Genomic DNA, 24,219 nt, shown 5'->3' on the forward strand with positions numbered 1-24,219 from the left:
GTCCGGCCACGGTGCAACGGCATTACTGGGCCGCGAACAATCGATGGGAAGGGCATAAAGTTGGGGTTTTCGACTCTAGGATTTTGTCAAGGAAAGGTCCACAGCCTCCGGGAATCGCCCTGAAAGACTAAGAATCCGAGCACTTTATGCTAGATCAGCGGGCCTCTTAGCTTACATGCTTGTTATGAACCCGGGCCACTGCTGTTCAAGACAACTTCAACTACGTTTCAGGCAACCTCCAGGTGGGTGCCAGGTTCTCTGTCTATCTCTCCCCTCCAGCCCCTTTTTCTTCCTTCACTGCGCAAGATACCCCCCATCAACGACCAACCCATGCCCCGTAACCCAACTACATCCCTCGCCCGCCAGAAAAACAGCCACCCTTGCAATATCCTCGACCTTTCCCGTCCGACCCCACGGGTGAATGCTGGCCATGTACTGAGCCATCGCGTCGGCGCCCATGCGCGAATACATGTTCTCCAATAGACTCGTGTCCGTGAACCCAGGCTGGATGCAGTTGATGTGGATGCCGTCCTTGGCGTACTCCAACGCGGTCGCGCGCGTCAGGTTGACCACCGCGCCCTTGGAGAGCGCGTACGAGTTCGCCCCCGCGAGGCCGACACTGCCCAAAATGCTGGCCAGGTTGATGATCCAGCCTCGGTGGACGTCCTGCGTGGCGCCCGTGGCGGTCCGGCCATGCAGCGGGTGCGGGTCCTGGGCGAGGAACTGGGCGCACGCGTGTTTCGTGCCCAGCCAGACGCCCTTGATGTTGATCTGGTAGGTGAGGTCGAGGACGGAGAGGGGGGTTTCGTGGATGCGTTGGAACGCGCCGGTGTAGGTGGGCGATTTGACCTCGGCGGAGATTCCTGCCGGCACGGCGTGTCAGAGATAGAGAAGGTAGCAAGGTCATTAGGTCAAGTCGGAGGGGGGTGCTGTCCGCTACAACTTCTCCACGACCCAGCATATGCCACCACCTAGTGGTATAGAAGGCCTCGTCTTGGACATGCTGAAAGCCATGACCGGCTTGACAGAGCAGAGGTGTGTGAGGCAGCACTGTGCCTACACCACCCAGCCACTCATCCACCAGGTAGACAAGGCAAAAGCACATCCGAAACGAACATCAAGGGTTGTTGCAACCGCTCCAGACCACTGAGTTTCGGGATGCGGTGGCTAGCTTGGAGAAACGTGATGTAACTCACCCGCGTTGTTAACCATAATATCCAACCTCCCATACGTCTTGACAGCAAACTCCACCGCCCCCTTGACACTCTCCTCCTCCGTAACATCACAATTGACGAAACTGGCCCGCTCCCGGCCACTTGCCGGCCACTTCGCGTTGACAAGCTCGACCGTCGGCGTCACCATGTCGACGCCCTTGTGGATGGACGCGATCGTGGGCGCTGGCGGCGGGTTGGGCGTCAGGTCCGCCGAGACGACATATGCGCCGGCGGCGGCGTAGGCTTGGGCGATGGCTCTGCCTAGGCCGCTGCTGGCGCCGGTGATCAGGGCGACTTTGTCCTGTAGGGAGGCGATGTTGCCTATGGGGGAGTCGGGTGTTGGGTATGAAACTGGCGGGGCGTGTGTGGATCCATTGGAGCCGTTTTGGTCCATGATGAAGGAGCGGGAAGACCTGTGAGTTGCAAGAAAGACGTTGGCCAAGGGGAAGACCTGTGATTCGCAAGGAAGGCGTGCCTCAAGGGCGATGTAGTAATATGAGAAGGAAACAGACCGGGATGACTTCCCAAGAGAACCAGGTTACAGGGAACATATTCACCTTTATGCCCAATGCAGTACTCCTCAATCGCAAGGGCAACTCACGCATGGTCCCGTCTTGTCGCCTGAGCTTCGCGGGAGGTCTCGGCTCCGGCGAATACATACTCGGCTCAAGGGCGGTTGAAATGTAGACACAAAGCTTAATGCGCTTCTGGAAATGCGGGGAAGTTTGACCGAGGAAAGAGAATGACACGAGACAAAAGGACTATGAGCCGGCTGGGCGGCGAGTGGGTAAGAGAAATGGTTGGTTCCTCTGACATGTAGATTGACCCATCGCTCGCAGAGATGACTCGAATATGCAACTGTACAAGTCGTGATTCTCGTAGCCTCGTTGGGCCGAAGCCTTGACAAGGCTGAATGTTTGACGCCTCCAACACCAAGAACAGCATGCGGTAGATAGACATAGATGTCAGGAGGTCACCGGCGCTGCCATTTTACTCTTTTCAGCGAGCGTGAATGCATACTCCAGTTCTGCATCGCTGTCGTCGGATAGTTCGTCCAACATGCGATCGATCAGAGCAGCCTTGTCGAAAGCAGGAGCGCCCGACTCCGATTCGGAGAACCCAACCTTCTTCGGAGATGTTACGGATGTCTGGCTGAACTGAGTGCGAAGCGGCGAAGTCTGTGAAGAGAAGGCCTGCGCTGTTCGGAGTGAGGACTCTTGTGAAGCGTGAGAAGGTGGGTTGTAGCCAGAGTTGTTGGGGCTGGCCATGAAAAGAAGCGTTTCCACAGCATCCGCCTCCATGGCGGCGTTCTGACTCGGAGTTCGTTGACTGGTCGGCGGCCGCCTGGAGTGTAGTGCCCTTGACTGCATGTGTGAGCCGTTGACGGCGTGGTATGCTGCGTTTGGTGTCGGTCGACGGCGTGAACCAGGCACAATGTCGACTGGAGGAGCTAAAGCTCGACGAGACGGCACCTGGGGGCTCTCGGTGACCAGGCTCCGGCTCTCCAAAGCCCCGGTGGTGTCGGAAGAGTCGCTCTCGCTCGACTCGCGCTGGTACTTGCGAGACATGGCCGTCCTGGGCGAGAGCACCTGGTGGTCATGCAATTGTTGGAACCCAGACACTGTAGATCGTGGTGACTGAGACGCCAGAGACTCGACCTCGTCGAGAGAGCGCGTTTGCCAACCATTCTGCACCTTGACCATGGCATACTTTAACTTGGTGCGTAACTGCTGTGACAGCTGGAATACGTTAGGGCACGCTACGTGCAGCGGGCACAACTAGCTTACCTCAAGAACGTTCCCCTTTGACCCGTTTGAAATAGTGCTCGAGGTGTGCGCATGTCTTGCACCACTTGTTTTCGCCAGGACCTCCTCCAGTCCGTTCACGCTCGCTCTTTTCACCTCGCCGCTGGCGGTTCGCTTGGTGCCCAAGGCAAATTCCGGCTGAGGGCTCTGGGAGGTCGACCCAGCCCTTGGATCTCCAGTCTTGTCATCCCCAGTTGTTCCTGCAGCGCTCTGGCTGCTTCCCGGCTGTGAAAGCGACTCTGTAGCTTGTGACGCATCGGGGCTCGATATGGCTGAGGTTGGCGGGGTTAGAACTTCTGGATCCGCTGCGACTTTGTTGGTGCTGCTAGAGATGTCGCTGGTAGAGAGAGCCAGGTCCGCTGGCTTGGAGGGCTTCGACGTGTCTGGCGCTGAATCACGCCGAGGGCGGATCGAAGCGGTGTTCGCGGCTACAGATGTCAACTGAGGTGGATCCTCCTTAGTTGACGCATGCGCGGAGGCATCGTGCATGCCGGGATCTGCTGGTTCGGCGGTGGCGGTCATGCCCGTTGTAGCACTCGTGGCTGTTCGACTAGATATAGAGAGAGGGCGTTTGCAGGTAGAAACCAACGATGCAAGACAGAGAGGATGAGCGCACAGAAGGAGCGGCCGGACAGCGAAGCGCTGTCGCGTGGGATCTGGTCGTGGCTCGGTGGAGTTCCAACCTCGCACGCGGGCCTGGTGCCGTTGCGGTGACAGTGGGGCGTCACCGAGTCTGCTGATTGCGACGCGTTTTCAGGGCCAAGGTAGACGCGTTGTTGTGACGGCGCGGGCTTGGAAAAGACAGTACGGAGTCAAGGGGACGGCGATGTAGACAGCATAGACCGGATACGCGACGACGCAGATTCCAGACAGACGAAAGCGACAGCAGCGTGCAACACGCGGGCGGCCAACGGTGGTGGGAAAGTCTCTGCTCTGCTCGTGCGCTCTTTCTGCCGACGCCGCGTGCCATTCGTCTCGCTTGTGCTTTTGCGCTGCCCTCGGTGCGTCTTCGTCATCGCGTCACTGCTGCTGCTCGACCTGCTGCTTATCATTACAGTACCAGAGATCATTGCCGGGGACCCTGTGTCATCATCACGGCCTGCTTGCACCTCTATTCCTGTACATGGGGTATCATAAGCCGATATTTTGACCAAAGCATCACATATCTATCGTTTCCTGCGCTTCCCTCCACCGCCCTCGTCGTTCGTCTTGCGCTTGCGTCCTTCTTTCCGCCAGAACTCATCCCGTTCTCTCTTCTCCCGCTCTTCCTTTTTCTCGAGATTCTCGGCCACCTTCTTCCGGTAGACCGACCGCCTCTCTTCCTGTTTCTTGGCCCGCTTTTCCTCCTTCTCGTTCCTCAAGGTCTGCAGCTTCTGCATGAGATCTCGTGCTCTCTTCTCCTCGCCGCCGAGCACCACCGCCCGCTTCTGGAGATAAGTGGGCGCTTTGCGCGCCTTTTGCTGGATGATTTGCGACTTGAAAGGAAGGTCTGCCGCCAAAGTCCGTGGGACGCGCAATGGGTTGAAGTGTCGAGTTGGTCGTTCGATCTTGCGGTAAGCAGAGTCCTTGACTAGTGGCGTCGGTATGCCCATAGCTGCTCGGACCGCTCCAGTAAGGCGCATTGCCTGCCACCCACTAGACCCATCATCCACTCGTTGGCGGCCGTCGACTTCGCCCGCGGCTGCATCGCCAGTGGAAGGCGCGTCTAGCAGATTCGTCACGGGATTGTAGAACCGATGTGGCTTGACGGGATACCATGTTCGCAAGAAGACGATGTCGGACATGAGGATCTTGTCCTCAAATGTTGCGCGAAAGTGCCCCTCCGGTTTGCTCAAAGCTCGCTTGATCTGTCCACGAATGCCGGACACCGTCCTAATGCTAGCGCCCTCGAATTTGGCGATCTCAATCGACGAGTTGAACATATCGCGAATGAATGCCGTGTTGCGAAAGATCTTGTATGGATGTCCCGTGAGCTTCAACTTCTTCACGATTTCAGTTGTCTCGTCCACGTTCAACACCACGCCTGTCGCCGCTATGCGAAATCCAGGATTTTCGTTTGAGAACGACTGGACACAGCAGAAGCCCGTATTAGGAGCAACAAGTGGTCCCCAGAAGGTACCAAAGCAGTGCATGTGCTCAGGCGTATACTTCAGCATGCGGTTGCGTGTCCGCGAGTCTGATATCGAGTAGAGAGGCACGGTCTGGAAGCGTCGCCATCCCAGAGAGAAAATGAGGGGATCGTTGGTCTTGAGGATCTTCTTGTGCCATCGATGTCGCTTGATCCTCACCTGCACAAAGCCAAATCGATCTTCCGTCGGCGCCAGGCCGCCGACGATGACCGGTAGCTTGGGGTTGAAAGACCGAACAAATTCGTAAGGCACTTTCTCGAGCACTATCCGTGCATAAGTTCCTGCCCTGAATCCCTCGGCGCGTGCTCGTCCGACGGGGTCGAGGCTCTCAAATTCTGCTTTGTTGATATCGAGCTGCTTCTGAAGCATCGCTTTCTGCGCTTCGTACCACTCGTCTTCTCCAAACTCATGCTCTGCCGCCTTCACTTCGTTCTTGGTGGCGTTCGCGAAACCTTCTCGGTCTTCTTCTTCGAAGCGCAATTTGAGCTCTTCTTTCCGTCTGGCATTTTTGTCACGTTCTTCTTCAAGGGTAAGTTCGGCTTCTGAGACAGGGTTATCTTCAGCTGTTGTTTCCAGATCTTCGAAATCGCCATCGCCTTCGTCGAAATCGTCATCTCCATCATCTTCAGCTCCTTCGCCATCAACGTCCGACTCTGCGTTTGCACCAGTGGCAATCGAGCCTCTCGTGAACCGAGGTATGAGCGCCTGAATCTTCTCTTCGTCCTCCCATTTCTCGGCCAACTGATCATAGTCGAATTTGGGCGTCTGTCGATCCTCCAGATTTGTGTCTTGGTCGCTCTTTGCTTTGTTGAAGAAATTGTCGTCGTCATCCCCATTCAGTGACTTAATATCACCATGCTTTTCTCCGGCCCATCTCGAGATTACCTCGGCAGGTGAAATGGTCAAATCGTACATGAGCCTCGAGAGGTCAGCAGCTCGAAACGCGACCTTAGTGGAATGCATCTTCCGAGCGTCCTCCGCAAGGTGTTCCTTCCATCGCAAGCCGCTGTCGTCTCCGCCGTCTTCATCATCTTCGTCCTCAGATTCATCAGCAGAGAGATCTGCACCTGTTTCGTCTCTTTCTGACACAGAACCCATATCCGAGTCGCTCTCGGCAAACGCAACGCGGTCTCCAGAGACGTCGTCATCGAGGTCCTCTTTGGCTGCAAAACCCGGGCGGCCGCTATGCTCGGGAAATTCGTCGCTCTGTTCACCGTCTTCTAGGTCATCTTCGTCGTCCTCTCCACTGACGAACTCTTCGTCTTCGTCGTCACCATTGACTTCGGTAGTATCTTCGGATTGAGCAAACGAGCGCACTCCCCTCCTGAATTTGCGGCCAGTGTCGTGCTCCGCTTCAACATTTGCTGTGAGTTGCTGACTGCCATGGAACAGCCGCACGCCCCCATCTGCTTCGCCGAGAAGGCGTCGTTCCGCCTGCAAGCTCATCATGAGCTGTTCGCCCAAACCCCTGTCTTCAGCATCGCCTGCAGCACGGTCGAACGTATTAGTTTTAACGTCGATGTAGACAGCATCTTTGTCTACAAGCACTCCGCCAACATCCGACATGGGCGCGAAGAGAACCTTTTGTTTCTCCCCGAGCTTGCGGCGGTGGGCCTTTCCAGACGCTTTGGCAATGGCTTGGTCGAGGAAAGGCGTGGGACACGGATCAGGAAGGGCCTCGATCTCCTTCACGGTCAGGTCACCAACACCAGGAACGTGCACACGCGCGCCCTCAGCAGGGAAATTTGTGCCTCGAAGATATCCGTATAATGCCACTTGCCTGTCACACTTCTCGTTCTCTTCGATTTCGGTCGGTGGCGTAACATCCAAGAACCGGTCTGCCAGACAGTATGGGTGGCTGTTTCGCCATACTAGGGGTCTGGGATTCTTCATGACCGAAAGAAAACGTGACAGGTTGTGTATCTCTCTGTCCGGGTACCGACCATTGATCACACCAGACAGGTAGAACAACTTCGCGCCATGGTACAACTCCGACCAGAATCTGTGTTTCAACCTCTTCTTCGTCGCACGGAGAGTGCTCTGCTTCTTGAATAGATCCAAGTGCGTGAGAATACCAAAGACATTCCCCGGCATACCCGAGACACTGAGCGCGTTCAGAAATTCCATAGTCTCCATCTCGAAGCCGTAGTTGCCGTCAATCATAAGCAGAACGATGTCTGCTATCTTCGCCACATCGATCATCGCTGCGAGGGAGTCGGCCGGACATTCGAGGAAAGTAAGGCGCCTCCGCTTCGAGGTCACAACGGTAAGAGGGCCGCTCGGGTGCGAAAGTGTCTGTTTCGTATATCGCTTGATGAGGCTCTTGATGAGGGTGGTCTTCCCGACGCCTGGGGGCCCAACGACGGCGACGACGATCGGAGGCGCTTCTTCAGGGAGTCGATCGACCTGGGGCACATGGAGTCGTTTTTCTCGAATATCGCTCGATCGAACGGCTTGCTTTGCGAGTCGACCAGGATTGGCCACTGCAAACGCCTTCACGTTCTTTTCTCCCTTCTTCGGCTTCTTCTTCTCTTTCGAGGGCCGATGAGGCCGGTTCGCTTGGGTCTCCATGGTCGTCGAAGCCCTGCACCACCCCTACCGCCAACCTACAACTGGGTGTAAATTTTGGGACTGCGGCACCAGCGGCGAGGCATGCGGAGAAAAAAAGTTGGGGCAGGCACGGCAGGTTCGATTTTCTAGTGTCAAACTCGACAAAAATGCCAAGGCCATGTCTCGATTGGGAAAGCCAACCGATGTCAAGCGAGAATTTCCAACAGTGCAACCAGGCTGCCAGACATGTGAGGAAGTCCAACCTGGATGTGTCGATGGCACTGCGTGAAGATGATTGTTGCTCATTGGCCTGGCAGAGCTATTATTCCCCCAACAGCGCTACTTAAGGGGGCACTTAAAGGCTGAGTATTTGGTCCCCCATGCCTTTGCCTCGAGTCGTCTGGCCCCGATCAGCCCATGTGGCTCTCCGGTCCAGTTGCCTGCATCTTGAACTTGACGAACAAGTCGTGTCTGGTCCACCAGCTTCGAAGCTTCTTGCCATATATGTACACGGGAATGGCTAAGACACACATTGCCAAAGTTGTCCCACCAAAAGTAAACATGATCTCCTCGGGCCCTTTGGCGGCGACCCAGTTATTGGCGAAGTTGGACAGGCCGTAAAACATGAAGTTCTGAGTGAGGGTGAGCGGATGCCAGAAAGCGGGGATGGTAGACCATACCTTGAAGAGCATGTTCATCACAAACATCTCGTTACTCTGGCTGCGGAAAGCATCCAAACCATAGGACATCGTAGACCACACGCCAATGAGCACGCCAACCATCATCATGCCCTGACAGAACGCACAGAGGATGGCACTGGAGCCGTGAGCCATGGTGTAGCCAAAGAAGAACATGCCGAAGCTACAGAACACAGCACAGGGCAACATGAAGACCAGTCGAAACTCAGGTTCGCTATAACTGATTAGCGGCCGCTCTCTGGATTAGGGAATAGGTAGAAACTCACTAAGTTCCCTTGTTCTTGATTGTCATCCACTTCATAACCTTGTCTCCTGCCAGCGCCACGAAAAGGGAACCGATCATGCCGCCGACGAAAGGTCCAGTCCCAAGATATCCAATTTGAGCGGCATCAAACGACCAAGGTGGACCAGCGAAGATGCCGGCAAGGATGATTGCAGAGCCGACATACCAAGCACAGAGCAACCCGGAGACAATGATTGAATAGCAACCCGCCGGATTCAGGAGAGTAAGAAACATCCCAAAGACCCACTTGATGATATTGTCGTGCGAGAATATGCCGTTGTAAACCTTGAGTTCCTGGACGAACGTCTTCTTGGGTGGGATATGTGAGGCTTGCAGAGAAGGTTCGTTCAGTTCCTTGACGGCAATGGCGTGTTCACGGTGCTCTTCCTGTGCTTTGTCAATTTTGTCGATTTGCTCAAAGGTTTCGGTCTTCACGATGTCGGTATCATATATCGCTTCACGGCGGTATGTGGTCTCCGGAACGAACAAGAACATAAGCACGAATTGTATGACCAGGAAAATCTGGAAGAGGTGGAATAGCCAGAGGAGACCAAGATCGTTGTACACTTGGCCACAAATGATGGAAGCCAGGCTCGAGGCAGAGTTCAGGATAAAATTGATGGTCGACATCCGGAGGCCTCGTTGGTGTACGCAGAATAGATCCCCGACCGCTGCTACAATCAAGGATTCGAATGCGCTGGTGGAAAACCCCTGGACAATCCGAGCTGCCAGTAGGTACTTGTAGCTGGCTTTCGCCTCTCCAATGGCGGTACCGACGATGCAGAATAGCGTGGATACCAGGAATACAGGTCGCTTCCCGTATTTACGACTGAATGCACAGACGAATGGGCCAATGCAGCCAGCCGCGAGAATATTGTAGCCGGACACCATCACGGTGGTTGTCAGATCAGTGTTAATGAGCTGAGAGATAGCGAAATAGGAGGCGTTCAGAAAGGGTCCCTTCGCTAAAGTCAACTTCTAGTCGCGTTGATACCTCAGAGGCAAGGACAACTCACGTTCGTAGCAGCATTCAACATTGCGCCAAGACAGAGAATCCAGATGATGGCCTCTTTCTTCAACAGCGACCAGTTGAGAGGGTCATTGGGATCATCACTCGGCTGCGGAGACAGCACGATATGGGAGTTTTTGCCGGTTCCATGCTTGAGATTTGCTGTTTGAGATTCGGTATGCGCCGCCTCGTCGTTCAGCAAGACAGTGCCAGGTACGTGCGGAAGCTTGTTATCTAGGAGATGTTATTGTCAGCCATGTGCAGATCGTGTTTGGGGTAATTTCTCATATTCAAGCTGTTCGGAAAGGGGAACCGACCTTCGAGGACTCCTAGGCCCATGGTCGCTGATGATGATTATAACACAGATTATAAATTCGCAGTCCTGGAGGATAATTTGTGGTAGGGAGTCGCGTGAACTGGGAAGATGTGTACGGATGCCAAAGGCAATCGGAGGTTAAACGACAACCGACAAGGCTCATCGAGAGCCGGGGGTGGAGGAGGTTATGTAGTCGGACGGCCAGGTAATGAAACAATCACCCCATCCATGAACATATGATACTGGACGCGAGCTCGAAGCGAGATCCAAAACAACACCATATTTCCCCACTGCTTCATCCTCCCCACTCCACATAGCTCGATCTAGGTCGGTCTGGTGGAATTGCCCCATCGCAACACGAGGTCGACAAGGTCAGTACCAAGACCGCCCAGAGTCAAAATCCAGGAAGAAAGAGCTGGTTTAGGGCGGGTGGTAGCTTGAATAATATCGTTGGTGGCGCGGGAGAAGCGAGCTGTCCGGGAGATGGCCCGATGGTATTCGCCAATGCTCTACGCCGAGCGTTGAGCATCCGTTTGCTAACCACAAATCGGCTCCGTCGCAACGTTGGTTGAATGTCCACGAGGCCCAGCCGTGCCCAGCCAATGTTGGGGAATCCGGGGCTGAGAATCCACATTGCCATGGAGATGCGGAGGTACTCCACCTAACATCAGCTCCTGCGCAAATCAGAGCCCAATTCGCTCGAAGTATCCGTGGGAGGTGCTCATACTCGAAGGAAAGCCGCCTGCCATTGTATCGTTACCAAACGCGGATAGACGCTAACTTGGGTTGTGAGCTTGGCCCTGCATCCATTGCCAGTGGAGCAGCGGCCCAGAAACGTGGTTCTGAGGGGTAGTACATAGATCGCAACCACCCATACACAGTACTCGTAGATCAGATGAAAAATGACTGGGGCCAGCCTCTGCCTCCGGTCAACAGAGGTGCTGGGCGCTCGCTGACCAAGAGAGGTCGTGTTTGGGCGGAATAATCCCACTTCAGAACTGGACGTCCGAACATGCCCTTGTAGAGTTGTTGACCCCAGCTACACTGTGCTGGTGGTCAATAAGATCTGTGCTGTGAGCAGGCGAGACATGCTGCTTGGCTCCACTTCGGTCTGGGCGTAGCAACACATTGTGAAGCCTCTGGTAGGCGAAAATCTAAAGAGAACTAACTCCGCTCATCAGGCGTATGAGCCAAGGTACTGACATGAATGGAGGCTATAGTAGCCGATTCCGCGTACTTGTTGCTGGAGCCGTTCTTAGTGGGAAAGAAAGACCACTGGTGAGTACTCCGTACGCGCCCTGCTGGCAACGATTAAGTATAAGACGCTTTTCCTGAGGATGTAAACGCTTCATGCCATGGGTTTCTCCAAGTACACAAAGTTGCTCGTTGTTCATCAGAGTCAGCCAGCATATAGATCAAGCCATATCTGGGGTTTTCACAAGCACAGTTTACGCATAACCGGACGGTGATTCCACCGTGTTACACAACTTTCTGAGCCGAACGAGGATATACCATTGGGACGAAAGACAATGAGAAGGAAAAGCGCATCTCACCAGCTTTCTTCAACCGTCCACTGGGCGTGCAGAGTCTCGAGACTCCATGACGGGTGAGCCGAGCTAGTGCATATGAAGCGATCAGTCGTAGGCTTTTGCCACCCGCAATGTTTCCAGTCATGCAACAGGCTGCCACCAGACCTTCTTCCAGCAATGGTTTCCGGTCCGCGCTGGGAACAAGCAATCTGCGGCAGGAGCGAGCTGCAGCTTATAGCTCAAAAAATGGTGGGCTTTGTGGACGTCCCAGCCATGTCCTGTTCGAGAACTGGGCGCTAATCAGGCCGCTCCAGACATGGCGCACCGTCTTAGTTGTCACAAGGCAGCTCTGTTCTGTCTTGCAAGTCCCGTAAGGAACAGCTTTCAACTCTCCAGGGGATGTTGTGGCTGACATGGTATTCTAGCTTTTTGAGGAGGGCGTTCCAAGGTTGTCGCTCGAAGCGTTTGTGAATTTGGGCGGTGTTGAAGGGTGCATCTTTCGATTTTAAGTAGACCACCTTTCTGGCAGATGTGGAGACGTCAGATGCCACTGTCGGCCAGACACTGGCATCAATAGCATCGAGGCTGAGGGGATAGTTGAAGCCCCACGGATCCTGGGGAAACCCCCCGGCTGGTGTTCTAGGGTGCATACCACTATTCAGTCGTCAAGGGGCCCTCTGAATCGAGGCGGCCTTTTGCGTGGCCATCCATGAGGAGCCGGCGGGACGACAATCTCTTTGAGAAGAGTTCAGGTCTGCCACGATATTGCGGCAGGGCGACTCAGTGATCATCCGGACCAGATACTGATAGATCATAGGGCACTAAACACGCAGATCTCCAGAAGCAAGCTAGAGTGGGTGCCAGTTGTGATCTCCCTTGAATCCCGTATGCTGGCGTCGGTTGTAACGCAGGAAATACAACCCTGGGGTGACAATCCACGAGAGCATAAACAAAGCCCGTATGTTGAAGGGTGCGCTGGCAAATGGAGCATCGGCTACCGAGAACATACCCGGGACGAAAGAACGGATAGGAAAGGTAGAATAAACTAGAAGAGCATCAAAGTTGAGGGAGGGACAATGCGGGAGATGAAGCAGAAAACAGAAGAAGTCGCCCTGAGTAGAGAGCGTGCGCGGACGAGGTGTGATAGCTGGCATGTTATTCGTCCTGCCGTTTTGGCCATATCGACATTGATTAATCCAGGTGTTTAATGTTCAAGATGCTTGCTCCGCAGGGTTGTCACCGAAGGTTCTTCAGCGTGTGGTCCAGGTACCTATGTGAGGGCGGATTGATCAGCCGGGTAGCGCCGCGCAACCGGAAGACAGTGCCAAGCTGAGTCACGAGACGTCCTAAAGGAGAGCTTCCAGGTCACGTTTGGCAGAGCTCAAGTGCTCGGGACTGCGGCAACAGCAAGTTACCCGAACCCTGAGATCTGCATTGGACTCGCCGTTGATTCTGAGCAAAGCTTCAGTGTGAAATCACTTTTCTCTCTGACATTACCACAAGTCCTTTCATCCTTCCTCCATCGTTGTCATCCCAGACCTGGTCGTGCCATCGGCGTGCAATCCTTCCGCTTCTTACCCTCGACGTCCTTGAGCACCCCTCAAGATGTCGTTCTCCAGACAGATATTTGGGCAAGTCCAGCGTCGAGCTTTCTCGGCGTCTGCGCGACAGGTCAGTGACTACATCCACAAGATTGTGCCTGGATCAAAACGATCCGATCTAACGACGATAATGTCATAGTCCTCAAAAGTCACCGTCCTCGGTGCCGCTGGTGGTATCGGTCAACCTTTGTCACTCCTGATGAAGCTCAATCCTCGTGTTTCACAACTCGCGCTCTACGATATCCGCATGGGCCCAGGTCCGTTGGTCCCTTAGTATACGTCAAGGAGCAGAGTTGACATACTATATGGACAGGTGTCGCCGCTGATATCAGCCACATCAACACCAGGAGCACTGTCAGGGGATACGACCCAACTCCTTCAGGACTTCGTGAAGCTTTGGAGGGCGCTGAGGTTGTCCTCATCCCGGCTGGTGTCCCTCGGAAGCCTGGCATGACTCGCGATGGTAAGCAGAAGACCAGAAACAAGGATACATTATCTAATGGACATTAAGATCTCTTCAACACGAACGCAAGCATTGTCCGAGACCTGGCGAAGGCTGCGGCTGATGCAGCTCCCAATGCCAACCTCTTGGTTATTTCCAACCCTGTACGACCCAAGTAACCCTTTTGTCATCACTTGAGCGACACAACTGACATCCTGCCTAGGTCAACTCTACCGTTCCCATCTGCGCCGAGGTCTACAAGAGCAAGGGCGTCTACAACCCCAAGCGTCTTTTCGGTGTCACCACTCTCGACGTCGTCCGTGCCTCCAGATTCGTTTCCGAAGTCAAGGGAACAGACCCTGCCAATGAGAACATCACCGTCGTCGGTGGACATTCGGGTGTTACCATTGTGCCTCTAATCTCACAATCCGGTCACACAGATATCACTGGCGAGAAGCTTGATGCTCTTGTCAACCGCATCCAGTTTGGTGGTGATGAGGTGGTCAAGGCCAAAGATGGTGCTGGGTCTGCTACTCTTTCCATGGCCATGGCCGGTGCTCGCTTCGCCGAGAGCTTGTTGAAAGCCGCACAGGGTGAGAAGGGTGTGGTTGAGTGCACCTTCGTCGACAGCCCACTGTACAAGGATCAAGGTGTGGACTTCTTCGCTTCCAGGGTTGAGCTTGGCCCCGACGGTGTTCAAAAGATCCACGAGGTCGGCAAGCTCACTAAGTACGAGGAGAATCTTTTGGAGGCATGCTTGGGAGGTGAGTAAACCCAATCCACTGCAAGATGAGACGGTGCTGACCAGCGTGAAGACCTGAAGAAGAACATCCAGAAGGGTTACGACTTCGTGCACGCAAACCCGTCGTAGACGACAATGAAGCTGCCTTCTAGGTGCGGCAGGGCCAGCTTGTACAAAATCGAGTTTCACGTCCTCAAAGAGCATTTCTGAGAGACAAGAGTTTGACTTGATTCGGTACCCTAGTAGGATACATTATCGAGCCTTACAAACAGAGACATGCAACTTGCTACTTGGTTGCTGTTGCAACTTCGCGTCAGATTCCCACATGCCAATCTCACAAACTTCATTTACTCTGTAGCGCAGCCTTTGCCCCCAATACGATCAGTTCGTGGTCCATGTGGTCGAAGAGTGTAATGTTCCAACCTCGCGGGCGTCGATGCGGCCGGCTGTGTGAAACAATGCGGCCAATGAGGGTGCAACAGGTGTGCGCGAGGGTCTCAGTGAGGACAGATCCTATTTTCAAGCAGGGGCCTCCAAGAGCCGAGTTTGGAGGAACAACCTCCAGGATCCGCTCCTGGAAGAGAAACCTGATAAGAAGTTGCAAGGAAGCCTCAGCATTTTGTATCACTACAAATCATTCTCTCTTTTCCGTGGCTCGTAAGTACAAATCATCCTCATTTCCACAACACTCCAGCCTGACGACTGCCTCACGTTGTCACAGGTTGCCGCCTTGCTGCTCCACTGCCGCCGCACGGCTGAAAGTGAACCAGATCTCAACTTGAAGCCTAATCCACGCCTGGACTGCGTGTCGCTCTCACATTTTCTATCTGTGATTACACCAGGAACATTGCATTCACTTCTCCAACCTTTCATTCCTCGTCACCCTGCGACCTTCACACCGCGCACTGCCTGCGCAGCTGCCGCGAAAGGGCCTCTTCCCGCCCCGCGGCAACCTAACTTCAGCTTGTCTCTTCTGTCTATCTCATGGTCACCATCGGCCTATGTCAAGCCTGGAATAAGTCAAGAAAGTCTCGTCATGCAGTCAGCATCAGAGCCGGGGAGAATGCCTAGCTTCCCTGGGTATGAGCAGGTCGACGGGGATGGTGATATCTTCATGGCTGACGCTCAGCCAAGAGAGCGCTCATGGCTCGATCAAGGTATTCCAGCTACTACCGACGGCTCACATCCACGTCCATATGGCTCATCACAACAAGGACTTCAGAATCTCCCTGACGCAGTACCATTCCGCGGCCGTCCTAGCACCTTTGGAACACCTCCAGCACCCAGCACATCGTCCGATCGGCTGAACTTGGCTTTCAATACGTTCGCGAACCAGCTTCGATACCTTCCTCAACCTCATCCAGGCAGCGCAGGCATAGGTTACCCACCGATGAGACTCTTGCCGCAGTCTGTACGCTCGGCCGCACCAGGTGATTCTGCACCACCAACTCTCCCTCCACTTTCCTCCGTCATTCCTGGCTCCTACGCGGGAGCAGGATTCCAGCACGCAGCGACACAGAGCGCGCCATTCTCGAAAGACAGCCGAAGGTCTGGGGCTATCGACCCAGACCAAGGTTCCCCATCGCATGATACCGCGCATCCTCGTGGTGTGAGTTCAGGGCGTGACCCCAATTGGTTCCCCGTACCGCTAGCCTACGACGCTTTTTTGACGGCACGTCCTATCGCAGGTGGTCCTTTTTATCTTGCGGACCCGGTCCGAGCTCCAAGATCACAGACGCCTCCTCATATCCATCGTCGTCGTATGACCCGACCTTCGACCCCAAAAGTCTCGTGTACCGTCTGTTTGGAGGAGTTTAAGCGCGATGACTTGCTTCAGCTTGCCTGCAACTGCCGCTACTGCACGCCGTGTCTCAATTTATCGTTCAGAGCCGGCTGTGCAAACATGGCATCGTTTCCGCCCAAATGCTGCGGCAAACCTCTTCGCATCTCAGTCTGGGGAACCATGCTTGAACCTGATATTCTGGAGCGGTACAAGGAGATCGAAGCCGAGTTTAGCGCCAATCGCCCACTGTACTGCGCATCACCACAATGCTCCACGTTCATCCCAGAAGGCGCTATGGTCCCACAGGATGAGCTCGGTCTCTGCCCTAAATGTGCGACCGCGACATGCAGAAAGTGCAGACGACTAATGGACGATCATGCTGTTTGGGACGTCGCCGAACGTATCTGCCCAAAGGAGGAAGAGGGCTTGACGAAACTCTACGAGCTAGGAAGTGAAAAAAAGTGGAAACAATGTCCGACTTGTCTGAACATGGTTGAGAAGACTGACGGGTGTAATCACATGGATTGTATCTGTGGTGTGGAATTCTGCTACCGCTGCGGCAATCTCTTCGACGAGGATGATGTTTGTGAATGCGAACTCAACACATGGGGCCCCGAGGACGATGGTGAAGAGGAGGACGAAGAAGATGATGACGACGAGGAGGTTGACGAAGAAGACGAAGAAGATGATGAGGATGAGGAAGAGTGGCCCAATTACCGCCTCGCAGTTGACCCTGCTGGTCGCCCGAGGTGCTTACACACAGACTTGTCTCCAATGGGCGCGAACCAGCATACCTGTCACGGATGTCTCCAGAGAAATCTTCTCCTGACCTGCGAGGACTGTGCGCTGGAGCTATGCCAGACGTGTGTGGACAAGATAAGAAACCCAGCTAATGGTGATGGCGATGACGGGAAGGAGGAGTTTATGGACTTGGATCACCGTGGGATTGAAAGAGGCCCCAGACCCGGAGGTGTCGGAGCGTGGTCGAACAACGCGGATCATTTGAACTGACCCAGTTTCGTTGAGCTAAGGAAAGCTTGACCAAACTTTCGATGAGGGAAGAAAGTGAACGAGCAGGCAAGGAAAGGCGCACCATGGAGTCCTGCTGATAGCAGGGGTGGATTCGCGGTATGGCGCATGGTATGACTTGCGAGATTTTTCGAGCCTGAGCGTCGATCTGGCCGGCACGGACATCAGTACGCATGATTTGGGTCGCATGGAGTCGGTCTTTGCAGCCATAAAAGGGTGTTCAGGAAGGCAGCCATCCCCAGGCGGTAATGAGTTTGACGTGTTTCTTATCGGCCAATGCAGCCAGGGAAGTGTGTTCAGGAAGGCAGCAATTCCCCAAGAGGATAACGAGTTTCATGTATTTCTTATCAGACTGGTGCCGGGATGGGGAAAATCAACGTACTTCGGGATATTGAGTTACCACTGTCGAATCACAATGTTACCGTGTTGATGCTTTTGTTTTCCAGTTGCGCTAGAAGGAGAGAAATGTCGCGCCACTCTCTTCTAGCGACGACGATAGCTTCGAATGAACAGGTCAGATTCCCAAATCAGCGAATGCCAGTCTGGTTGTACAGTGGAGACATTGACAAACGGAGACAGATTCGATACGTGAAGGATTCAATACGAGAGTTGCAGTCGTAGCTTCATCCCAAAGCCCTTGTTTGGGGAGCCCCCTTCGGCCACCTTCACTACATGGTTCATGAAGTACATACTGCTGTGTAGTATCACTTCCACCGTTGTGCTGGGATGCAACTTATTCAATGAACGTTGCCTCGAGTCACAGCGTTGGGGCGCTCAGGAAAAGCCTGGTAGCAGACCAGATTTGGCCCCATTGGGCCACCAGTCCAGCGGTTGTTGGGGGCCACCTCATTCGGGATCCGCTATCTTCAGAATACTCTTCCCCAGGTTCTGCCCCTTGAGCATGCCGAGGAAGCCCTGGACAGCATTGTCCATGCCCTCCGTGATATGATCGACGCTCTTGAAACTGCCGTCCTGGATCCACTCTGTGACGTTCTCGTCGCGTTCCTTGCGCCATTGCGCGATGTTCGGGTCAAACACCAGGAAGCCCTGCCAGCGCAGCCGCCGCCTCACCATCGCGGCATAGTTCTTCACACCGTAGGGGGTCGTGTCCTTTGCGTTGTTGTACGTCGAGATGGACCCGCACGCGATGATCCGGCCGAAGACCTTCATGTTGGCGAGGGCCACGTCGAGGAGCTCCCCGCCGACGTTGTCGTAGAAGATGTCGATGCCCTCGGGGGCCAGGCGTTTCACCGCGTCGGCTATGGATTCCTTTTTGTAGTTGAAGCCGGACGTGAATTTGAGGTCGTGGAGGATGAAGTCGAGTTTGCGGTCGTCGCCGACGGAGCCGATGACCTGTGGTATTGTTAGTAAGTTGTTGAGTCAATTTTCGGGGACCGAGCGTGACAGGGAGAGAGACAGATGCCGGCAGACGTACATGGAGACCTTCCCGTACCGCAATCTGCCCGACCATCTGACCGACGGCTCCCGCGGCCGCAGAAATGAGAATAACGTCCCCTTTCTTCGGCTGGCCGATCTCATGCAGACTCCCGTAGGCCGTCATACCCGTCATGCCCAACAATCCCAGGTACGCTGTGAGCGGGACGCCCTCCTTCGGCTCGATAATCTGCGTCGTCTTGACGGCGCTCTCGTCCTTGGCGGAGTAGCTCTCCGAGCCGGAACCCTGTAACATGACGATCTGCCCTTCCTTGATGGCAGGGTCGTCGGATTTGAGCACTTTGCCTATGACGCTGACGCTGATGACGGGTTCCCCGGTCTTCATTGCTGGCGAGTACGACTGGATGGAAGGGTCGCGCATGCGGCCTCGTTGTGACGGGTCATATGCCACGTAGTAGTTCTTGGTTGTGAAGCCGCCCTTAGGAGGAGGCGCATTCTCGTCGAAGCCGATGTCCTCGACCGTGAGGTCCTGGCCAGGCACCGGCCAGCCATCGGGAATTGATTTGTAGATAAACGCTTTGTTTTCGATCATCTTGGCTGTTGGTGACAAGAAGTAGATGGCACCTTACACAACCGACGGGAATGAAGATGGGCTTCTAGGTGGGTTTCTTTGCAAGTTGTGTTGCTTGCGGGTTGACAGTCCTCATAATATAGTCCGGACGCAGACATTCGAGGCGGATATAGCCAGGGATACGGCATAGGGAGGTCTGACGCCCAGCCAATGATATGAGGGGATTATGCCCTGGAGCAGACTTGTCGTGGTTAAAAAGCCTCGGTAGATGCCTCGACTTGGAGGTGGTGGCACGCTTGATTGTTAATAAAGCCTAGACGTGGACATAGTAATCGGGAATTGCATGTCCTCGCGCGAGGAGTTGCGGCGAGAATGGCCGTGGTAGGCTTCCCAGTTGAGAGGCTACTGCCTTTCTGCGAAATGCGGGCCGCTGAGGTCGAATGTGTTACCATTGAGAGTGCTGAGCTGGGTGTGAGGGCTGCGCCGGCTGTGCATTTTGATTTCGCATTTTCCGATGACAAAGCCGAAGCATCAGGGGTGACTAGATAGAAATCATGTCAGGCACGTTCCCGTCGCCCTTGTTCCCATCGTACGCGCTCTCCGTGTTAATGTGCGTCAAGGAGACAAAGGTATCATTTTGTCGGCTAATCTGCCATCATTGGCCGGTTGATGAATGTAATGGCGCCCTTGCGGACAACCATTTTGGAGACCAGTAGAGCTTGATTTTCTTTGGGAATTGTTCGGACCCTCGAGGAAAATCACCGCTTCGGCTTGGACTCGGCTTGCGACATCCTCGATTCCTCGTCAGGCGAACAAACAGGCGTCCTCGAGACCGTCGTCGACGTTGGCCGCCATAGCATTCACAACCACATCACATACCTCTTCCTCTCTTCCTAGGGGATGTTGGCAGATGTTCATTCGACAGTCCCCTTGGGAGATGATCTACGTAAGAGAAGAGCTGGGAATGCTTACTCCGTACTGGGTGAACAATTGAAGGGTGCGTTTAAGGATTTCGGGAATTGTATCCTGTCTTTACGGATTCCATTGAGAAGTGGCCAATTGCCGTCTGAGTTCTAAATGAATCCTGCTGGAATGTACGTGAAACAATTCGTGCCTGTGCCATTTTTACGACCAACCATTTGCCATGGGCTTTTCATTTCCCAGTCTGGGGTTGCGGAGCTCGGCGGCGACTCTCGCTTAGCGTCGTCGTCCCCTAAGCCGAAGGCGAAAGACCGCTGCAAGTTAATTAGAGCCCGACGACACAGCTTAGAGTTTGCGGGATGGGTGCATGTTGTGCCCACTTGGTGGGATCTTTCGCTGTTCAAAGGTCCCCTCTGCCCTGCAGATGGCGCCTGGCGTAAGCCGGAAACAGTCAAGACGAGACTCCCTCCAGAGATCGGAAGCACGGATGAAGCTCTAGTCAGGCAGGGGATGAAGCCCAAGTCAGCTCACATGCTGCGCCCTGTTGCGTAGTTGTTGCATATCAGCCATTCATCTCCGAGCACGCTTGCACTTCCTACCTGATCAGAAGACCACAGATGCGTTCTGCGCTGCTGAGGCTGCCGAAGCCCTGGACGCGATGCGCTGCCCTGCCACTCCCCTCTTGTTGAGGCTTGAGGCGACTTCCAATTGTTCGCTGCTTGCTCTTCTGTCCTCGTCGAAACCTCTCTTGAATTGGCTGATACACTCGCACTTGGCCATTCGGCTGAACAATTACATACTTGTGTATTCCAGGCAGGCTGCGGACTAGGCATCAAACACTTCCTCGCATCTGCCCATTCGTCCTGCATTTGGTTCGCGGACCATTGCGACTCATATTCACTGCCTTTACACCACAGCCATCCAGAGATCTGCCTGCTCATATTTCGTCAGTTTCCTTTTTTACCTGCTTGGCGGACGCTCAGAGGCAGTGAAGTTATCACACTCGTCGGCGGCCAGTTGTGCCTCAGCCTCAACTCCAATTCTGCTTGGAGCCTACTCATTCCTACAAGAATCATTCACTCGCACTTATTTTCATGATCCATGATGGCCTTGTAGATTGGGAAGCCCAGCGTTACTCGTTGAGCGTACTATCTTACCACGTCTGGGTCGAATCACTCTTCCTGCAACTACCCCAACCCCGCCTTCCCGACGATCGCTCGTTTCGAGATGGACCAGAATAGCGGGGTCACTGAAACCAAGAAGATGGAGCCTGCTGTCGAACGACCCGCTGTCGGCACAATGCCTGCGCCCGATGCCGCTGCCAAAGACAAGAAACACTGCAAGAAGCACAGGGGACCGTCCGCGAAATCCAAAGTGAAGGCCAGCAAGAAGAAACAAGTCATTGAGACTGAAGATTCCGCTAGCGACAGCGATGACACCTCCGATGTCACCGGCGATAGTGACGACTCCAGCCAGTCCGACAGTGACAGCTCCATCGACCTGTCATCCAAGAAGAAGCTGAAAGCCAAGAATAGGAAACTAAAGGCAGAGGCCAAGGCATTAGCCAAGCAGCTCAAAAAGAACAACAAGAAATCCAAGAAGAAAGTCGTGTCTGAGGATGACCAGTCCTACAGCGATGATGACGTCGAGGAGGAAGCAATCAGGCCGAAATCAAGAGTCAGGATAAATGGCACCAAGAGAGCCTCCCGCTCAAAGCGGCACGACGACCTGGAAGAATCAGACGGAGTCATTGAGATCCAGGAAGATCCCGGTTCTCAGCGACTTCGCAATTTCAGGCACAGCTTACGGGGTCTTGATTTCCACACCAACCCACTGCCGCCCGCGGGCTCTTCTGTTCCTCGAACTCAAATCATCGATCCACTTCCTCCCATTGATGGATATGTCAGACCTCGAAGAAGCCGTCGCCGCGAGGTGATGTACGATCCACGCGATGTGGTCCACGACCTCGAGGAGAGCAAGCCAAAGAAGAAGGACAAGAAGCCCAAACGTGCGTCAAAGGTAGCGTATAAGCGAGTCGACCAACTCTGGGATCAATCAATCCACAACTTCAAGCTCACCGAGACCGTCAAGGAGACAGGAGATGCCGTCTGGGACCAATACATCTTCACCGTTCGTCGCAGATTCGATTGGGAACACAAGTACCTGGCAACCATTGTGGACATCAAATCAGAGCCTCTCAAGGAATGCCTTCAGCATGTCATGTCGGCGGTCAAGGGTATCAGCCTGGTAGAGGATACGCCTCACCTCGATCCCAACATGCTTTTCCTCTACCTAGAAGAGATGAGACAATATGTTCACACCCTCGAGGAGGAAGCTGAGGGAAAGACGCGCAAAGAAGCCAAGCTGCTCACCGAAAAAGCCAAACATCTCCGGATCATGGTCAAATACCTTGACAAGGACTTTGCGGAGACCAAGAAGAACTTGTACCCTCTTCTAGAAAACGGCATGATCAGTTTTGACCTGCTCTGGGCCCTGTACAAGCCAAACAGCATTGCGTATTCTGCCACCTACGGTGACCAGGAACAACCTCGCGCTTTCAAGATTGATTTTGCCACCAAGGAGTCTCACTTCATGAGAGGCCAATGGTACACCGTGGAAGGTCGATATCTGGAGTACGATGGCAAGACTTTCGGCATGGGAACCACGCACTCGGAGATTTCGTCGTTCCAGGGTGTCCGCAAGATCACATCATTGGATTGCTATCCTCTGCAGTACCACAAGGAATCCGAGAAGCTGAAGGCACAGTTAATCGAGCGAGGAAAGCACTTTGTCTCCCTCCAGGGCATGAATTACCGCCACCACAAAGGTATGGCCTATGCCAAGCGCAAGAAGCAAGTCTTGAAGATCAATATCGATGGACGAGTCATGGTGGACCCTGCTATCCATCGGCGCATCAATCCGAACTATCCTGTCAGTGTCGTCAAGCCAAAGGAGGACCCTGATGCTATAAATTTTGATGACCCCGACGACGATTGTGGGTGTGGCAACGCCAGTGACACCGACGCTGTTGGTAACAGTCAACCCACGCCATCAGACGAAACCATCCAGGTGCAGGAGAAGAAGAGGTACAGGGTCGTCAAAATGCCAACTGGAATGAATATCATCGTTGAAGTCAATTCGAAAGAAGACGTACATTCCAGCCACAAGACAGAACCGCTTCCCGAAGACAAGCAGTCAACCCACGAATTCACGGAGGAAGAGCTACTCATTGCTAGTCCCGTTGTACTGGGGTTTGCGTTCAGCGAGAAACTCTGGCTTGAATTCACTGTTTCTGGGATCTCCGACGTCGTCTTCAACGACCACGCATTCGAGAGCCTTGTCCTTCCAGAGAATCACAAGTCGATAGTAAAGGCTCTTGTGTCCAGCCATGCTTTCCAAGCCCACCGCAGCATTGACGATATCATCTCAGGAAAAGGTCGTGGCTTGGTAGCTGTCCTTCATGGGCCTCCCGGTACTGGTAAGACGCTGACAGCAGAGGGTATTGCAGACCTCCTCAAGTGTCCACTCTACATGGTCAGCGCAGGCGATCTAGGTACGGAGCCGACCAAACTGGAAAAGGAGCTGCAGAACATCCTCGACATTGCCCACAGCTGGGGTGCAATTTTGCTGCTGGACGAAGCGGATGTCTTCCTCGAGCAGCGATCCATTCACGACATCCATAGGAACGCGCTGGTCAGCATCTTTCTCCGTCTTTTGGAATACTTCCAAGGCATCCTCTTCTTGACCACCAATCGGGTGGAGACGTTCGACGCGGCCTTTGTGTCACGTATCCACCTGTCACTGCGCTTCCAGAACCTTACCACCAAAGCCAAGCGCACGGTTTGGAAATTGTTCATCGAACGTGTCAGGAACCAAGAAGGCATGGAGGTCTCCGCTATTACCGACCAAGACCTCAACGACCTGGCTCGGCGTGAAGTCAATGGCCGGCAGATCAAGAACCTTGTGCGCGCAGCACAAGCCTTGGCGGTGCATGAAGATGTGCCGTTGAGCATGGCGCACATAAAACGGGTGATCGATGTAGCTGAAAGCTTCGAGATGGATCTCAAGGGCGGTACGGGATACTCGGACGCGATGAGGAGTAAGTTCAACCTCTAACTTGATCTCTGAGGAACCTGCTAACTCTTACAACAGGTTACACTTGACCTTTTCCGCCGCTCGAATACGGCTGAGATGATGGACTG

The 24,219-nt window shown here is 54.1% G+C and overlaps 8 protein-coding genes across 8 annotated transcripts; 3 read left to right on the plus strand and 5 right to left on the minus strand.

Annotated features, from left to right (window-relative positions):
- Positions 1–294: 294 nt before the first annotated feature.
- On the minus strand, positions 295–1,608 carry A1O7_00813 (uncharacterized protein; the record flags this gene model as incomplete). Its single annotated transcript, XM_007754854.1, has 2 exons — positions 295–863; positions 1,197–1,608. 2 exons carry the CDS (start codon positions 1,606–1,608, stop codon positions 295–297), a joined length of 981 nt encoding a protein of 326 aa, XP_007753044.1.
- Positions 1,609–2,179: 571 nt separating this feature from the next.
- A1O7_00814 (uncharacterized protein) lies at positions 2,180–3,541 on the minus strand (the record flags this gene model as incomplete). Its single annotated transcript, XM_007754855.1, has 2 exons — positions 2,180–2,953; positions 3,002–3,541. The coding sequence occupies 2 exons, from the start codon at positions 3,539–3,541 to the stop codon at positions 2,180–2,182; spliced, it is 1,314 nt and encodes a 437-aa protein (XP_007753045.1).
- A 644-nt stretch (positions 3,542–4,185) lies between these two features.
- A1O7_00815 (uncharacterized protein) lies at positions 4,186–7,719 on the minus strand (the record flags this gene model as incomplete). The annotated part of the gene is made up of 1 exon (XM_007754856.1): positions 4,186–7,719. The coding sequence occupies one exon, from the start codon at positions 7,717–7,719 to the stop codon at positions 4,186–4,188; it is 3,534 nt and encodes a 1,177-aa protein (XP_007753046.1).
- A 389-nt stretch (positions 7,720–8,108) lies between these two features.
- On the minus strand, positions 8,109–10,027 carry A1O7_00816 (uncharacterized protein; the record flags this gene model as incomplete). Its single annotated transcript, XM_007754857.1, has 5 exons — positions 8,109–8,330; positions 8,379–8,610; positions 8,663–9,639; positions 9,696–9,922; positions 10,006–10,027. 5 exons carry the CDS (start codon positions 10,025–10,027, stop codon positions 8,109–8,111), a joined length of 1,680 nt encoding a protein of 559 aa, XP_007753047.1.
- Positions 10,028–13,138: 3,111 nt separating this feature from the next.
- A1O7_00817 (malate dehydrogenase, mitochondrial) lies at positions 13,139–14,447 on the plus strand (the record flags this gene model as incomplete). Its single annotated transcript, XM_007754858.1, has 6 exons — positions 13,139–13,204; positions 13,274–13,391; positions 13,448–13,597; positions 13,646–13,740; positions 13,800–14,340; positions 14,392–14,447. The coding sequence occupies 6 exons, from the start codon at positions 13,139–13,141 to the stop codon at positions 14,445–14,447; spliced, it is 1,026 nt and encodes a 341-aa protein (XP_007753048.1).
- Positions 14,448–16,221: 1,774 nt separating this feature from the next.
- Positions 16,222–17,112, plus strand: A1O7_00818 (uncharacterized protein; the record flags this gene model as incomplete). The annotated part of the gene is made up of 1 exon (XM_007754859.1): positions 16,222–17,112. One exon carries the CDS (start codon positions 16,222–16,224, stop codon positions 17,110–17,112), a length of 891 nt encoding a protein of 296 aa, XP_007753049.1.
- Positions 17,113–17,976: 864 nt separating this feature from the next.
- Positions 17,977–19,117, minus strand: A1O7_00819 (uncharacterized protein; the record flags this gene model as incomplete). The annotated part of the gene is made up of 2 exons (XM_007754860.1): positions 17,977–18,483; positions 18,566–19,117. The coding sequence occupies 2 exons, from the start codon at positions 19,115–19,117 to the stop codon at positions 17,977–17,979; spliced, it is 1,059 nt and encodes a 352-aa protein (XP_007753050.1).
- A 2,127-nt stretch (positions 19,118–21,244) lies between these two features.
- On the plus strand, positions 21,245–24,133 carry A1O7_00820 (uncharacterized protein; the record flags this gene model as incomplete). Its single annotated transcript, XM_007754861.1, has 1 exon — positions 21,245–24,133. One exon carries the CDS (start codon positions 21,245–21,247, stop codon positions 24,131–24,133), a length of 2,889 nt encoding a protein of 962 aa, XP_007753051.1.
- Positions 24,134–24,219: the final 86 nt, after the last annotated feature.

Source organism: Cladophialophora yegresii (genome assembly GCF_000585515.1).
Source record: "Cladophialophora yegresii CBS 114405 chromosome Unknown aczIN-supercont1.1, whole genome shotgun sequence".
Taxonomy (NCBI): domain Eukaryota; kingdom Fungi; phylum Ascomycota; class Eurotiomycetes; order Chaetothyriales; family Herpotrichiellaceae; genus Cladophialophora; species Cladophialophora yegresii.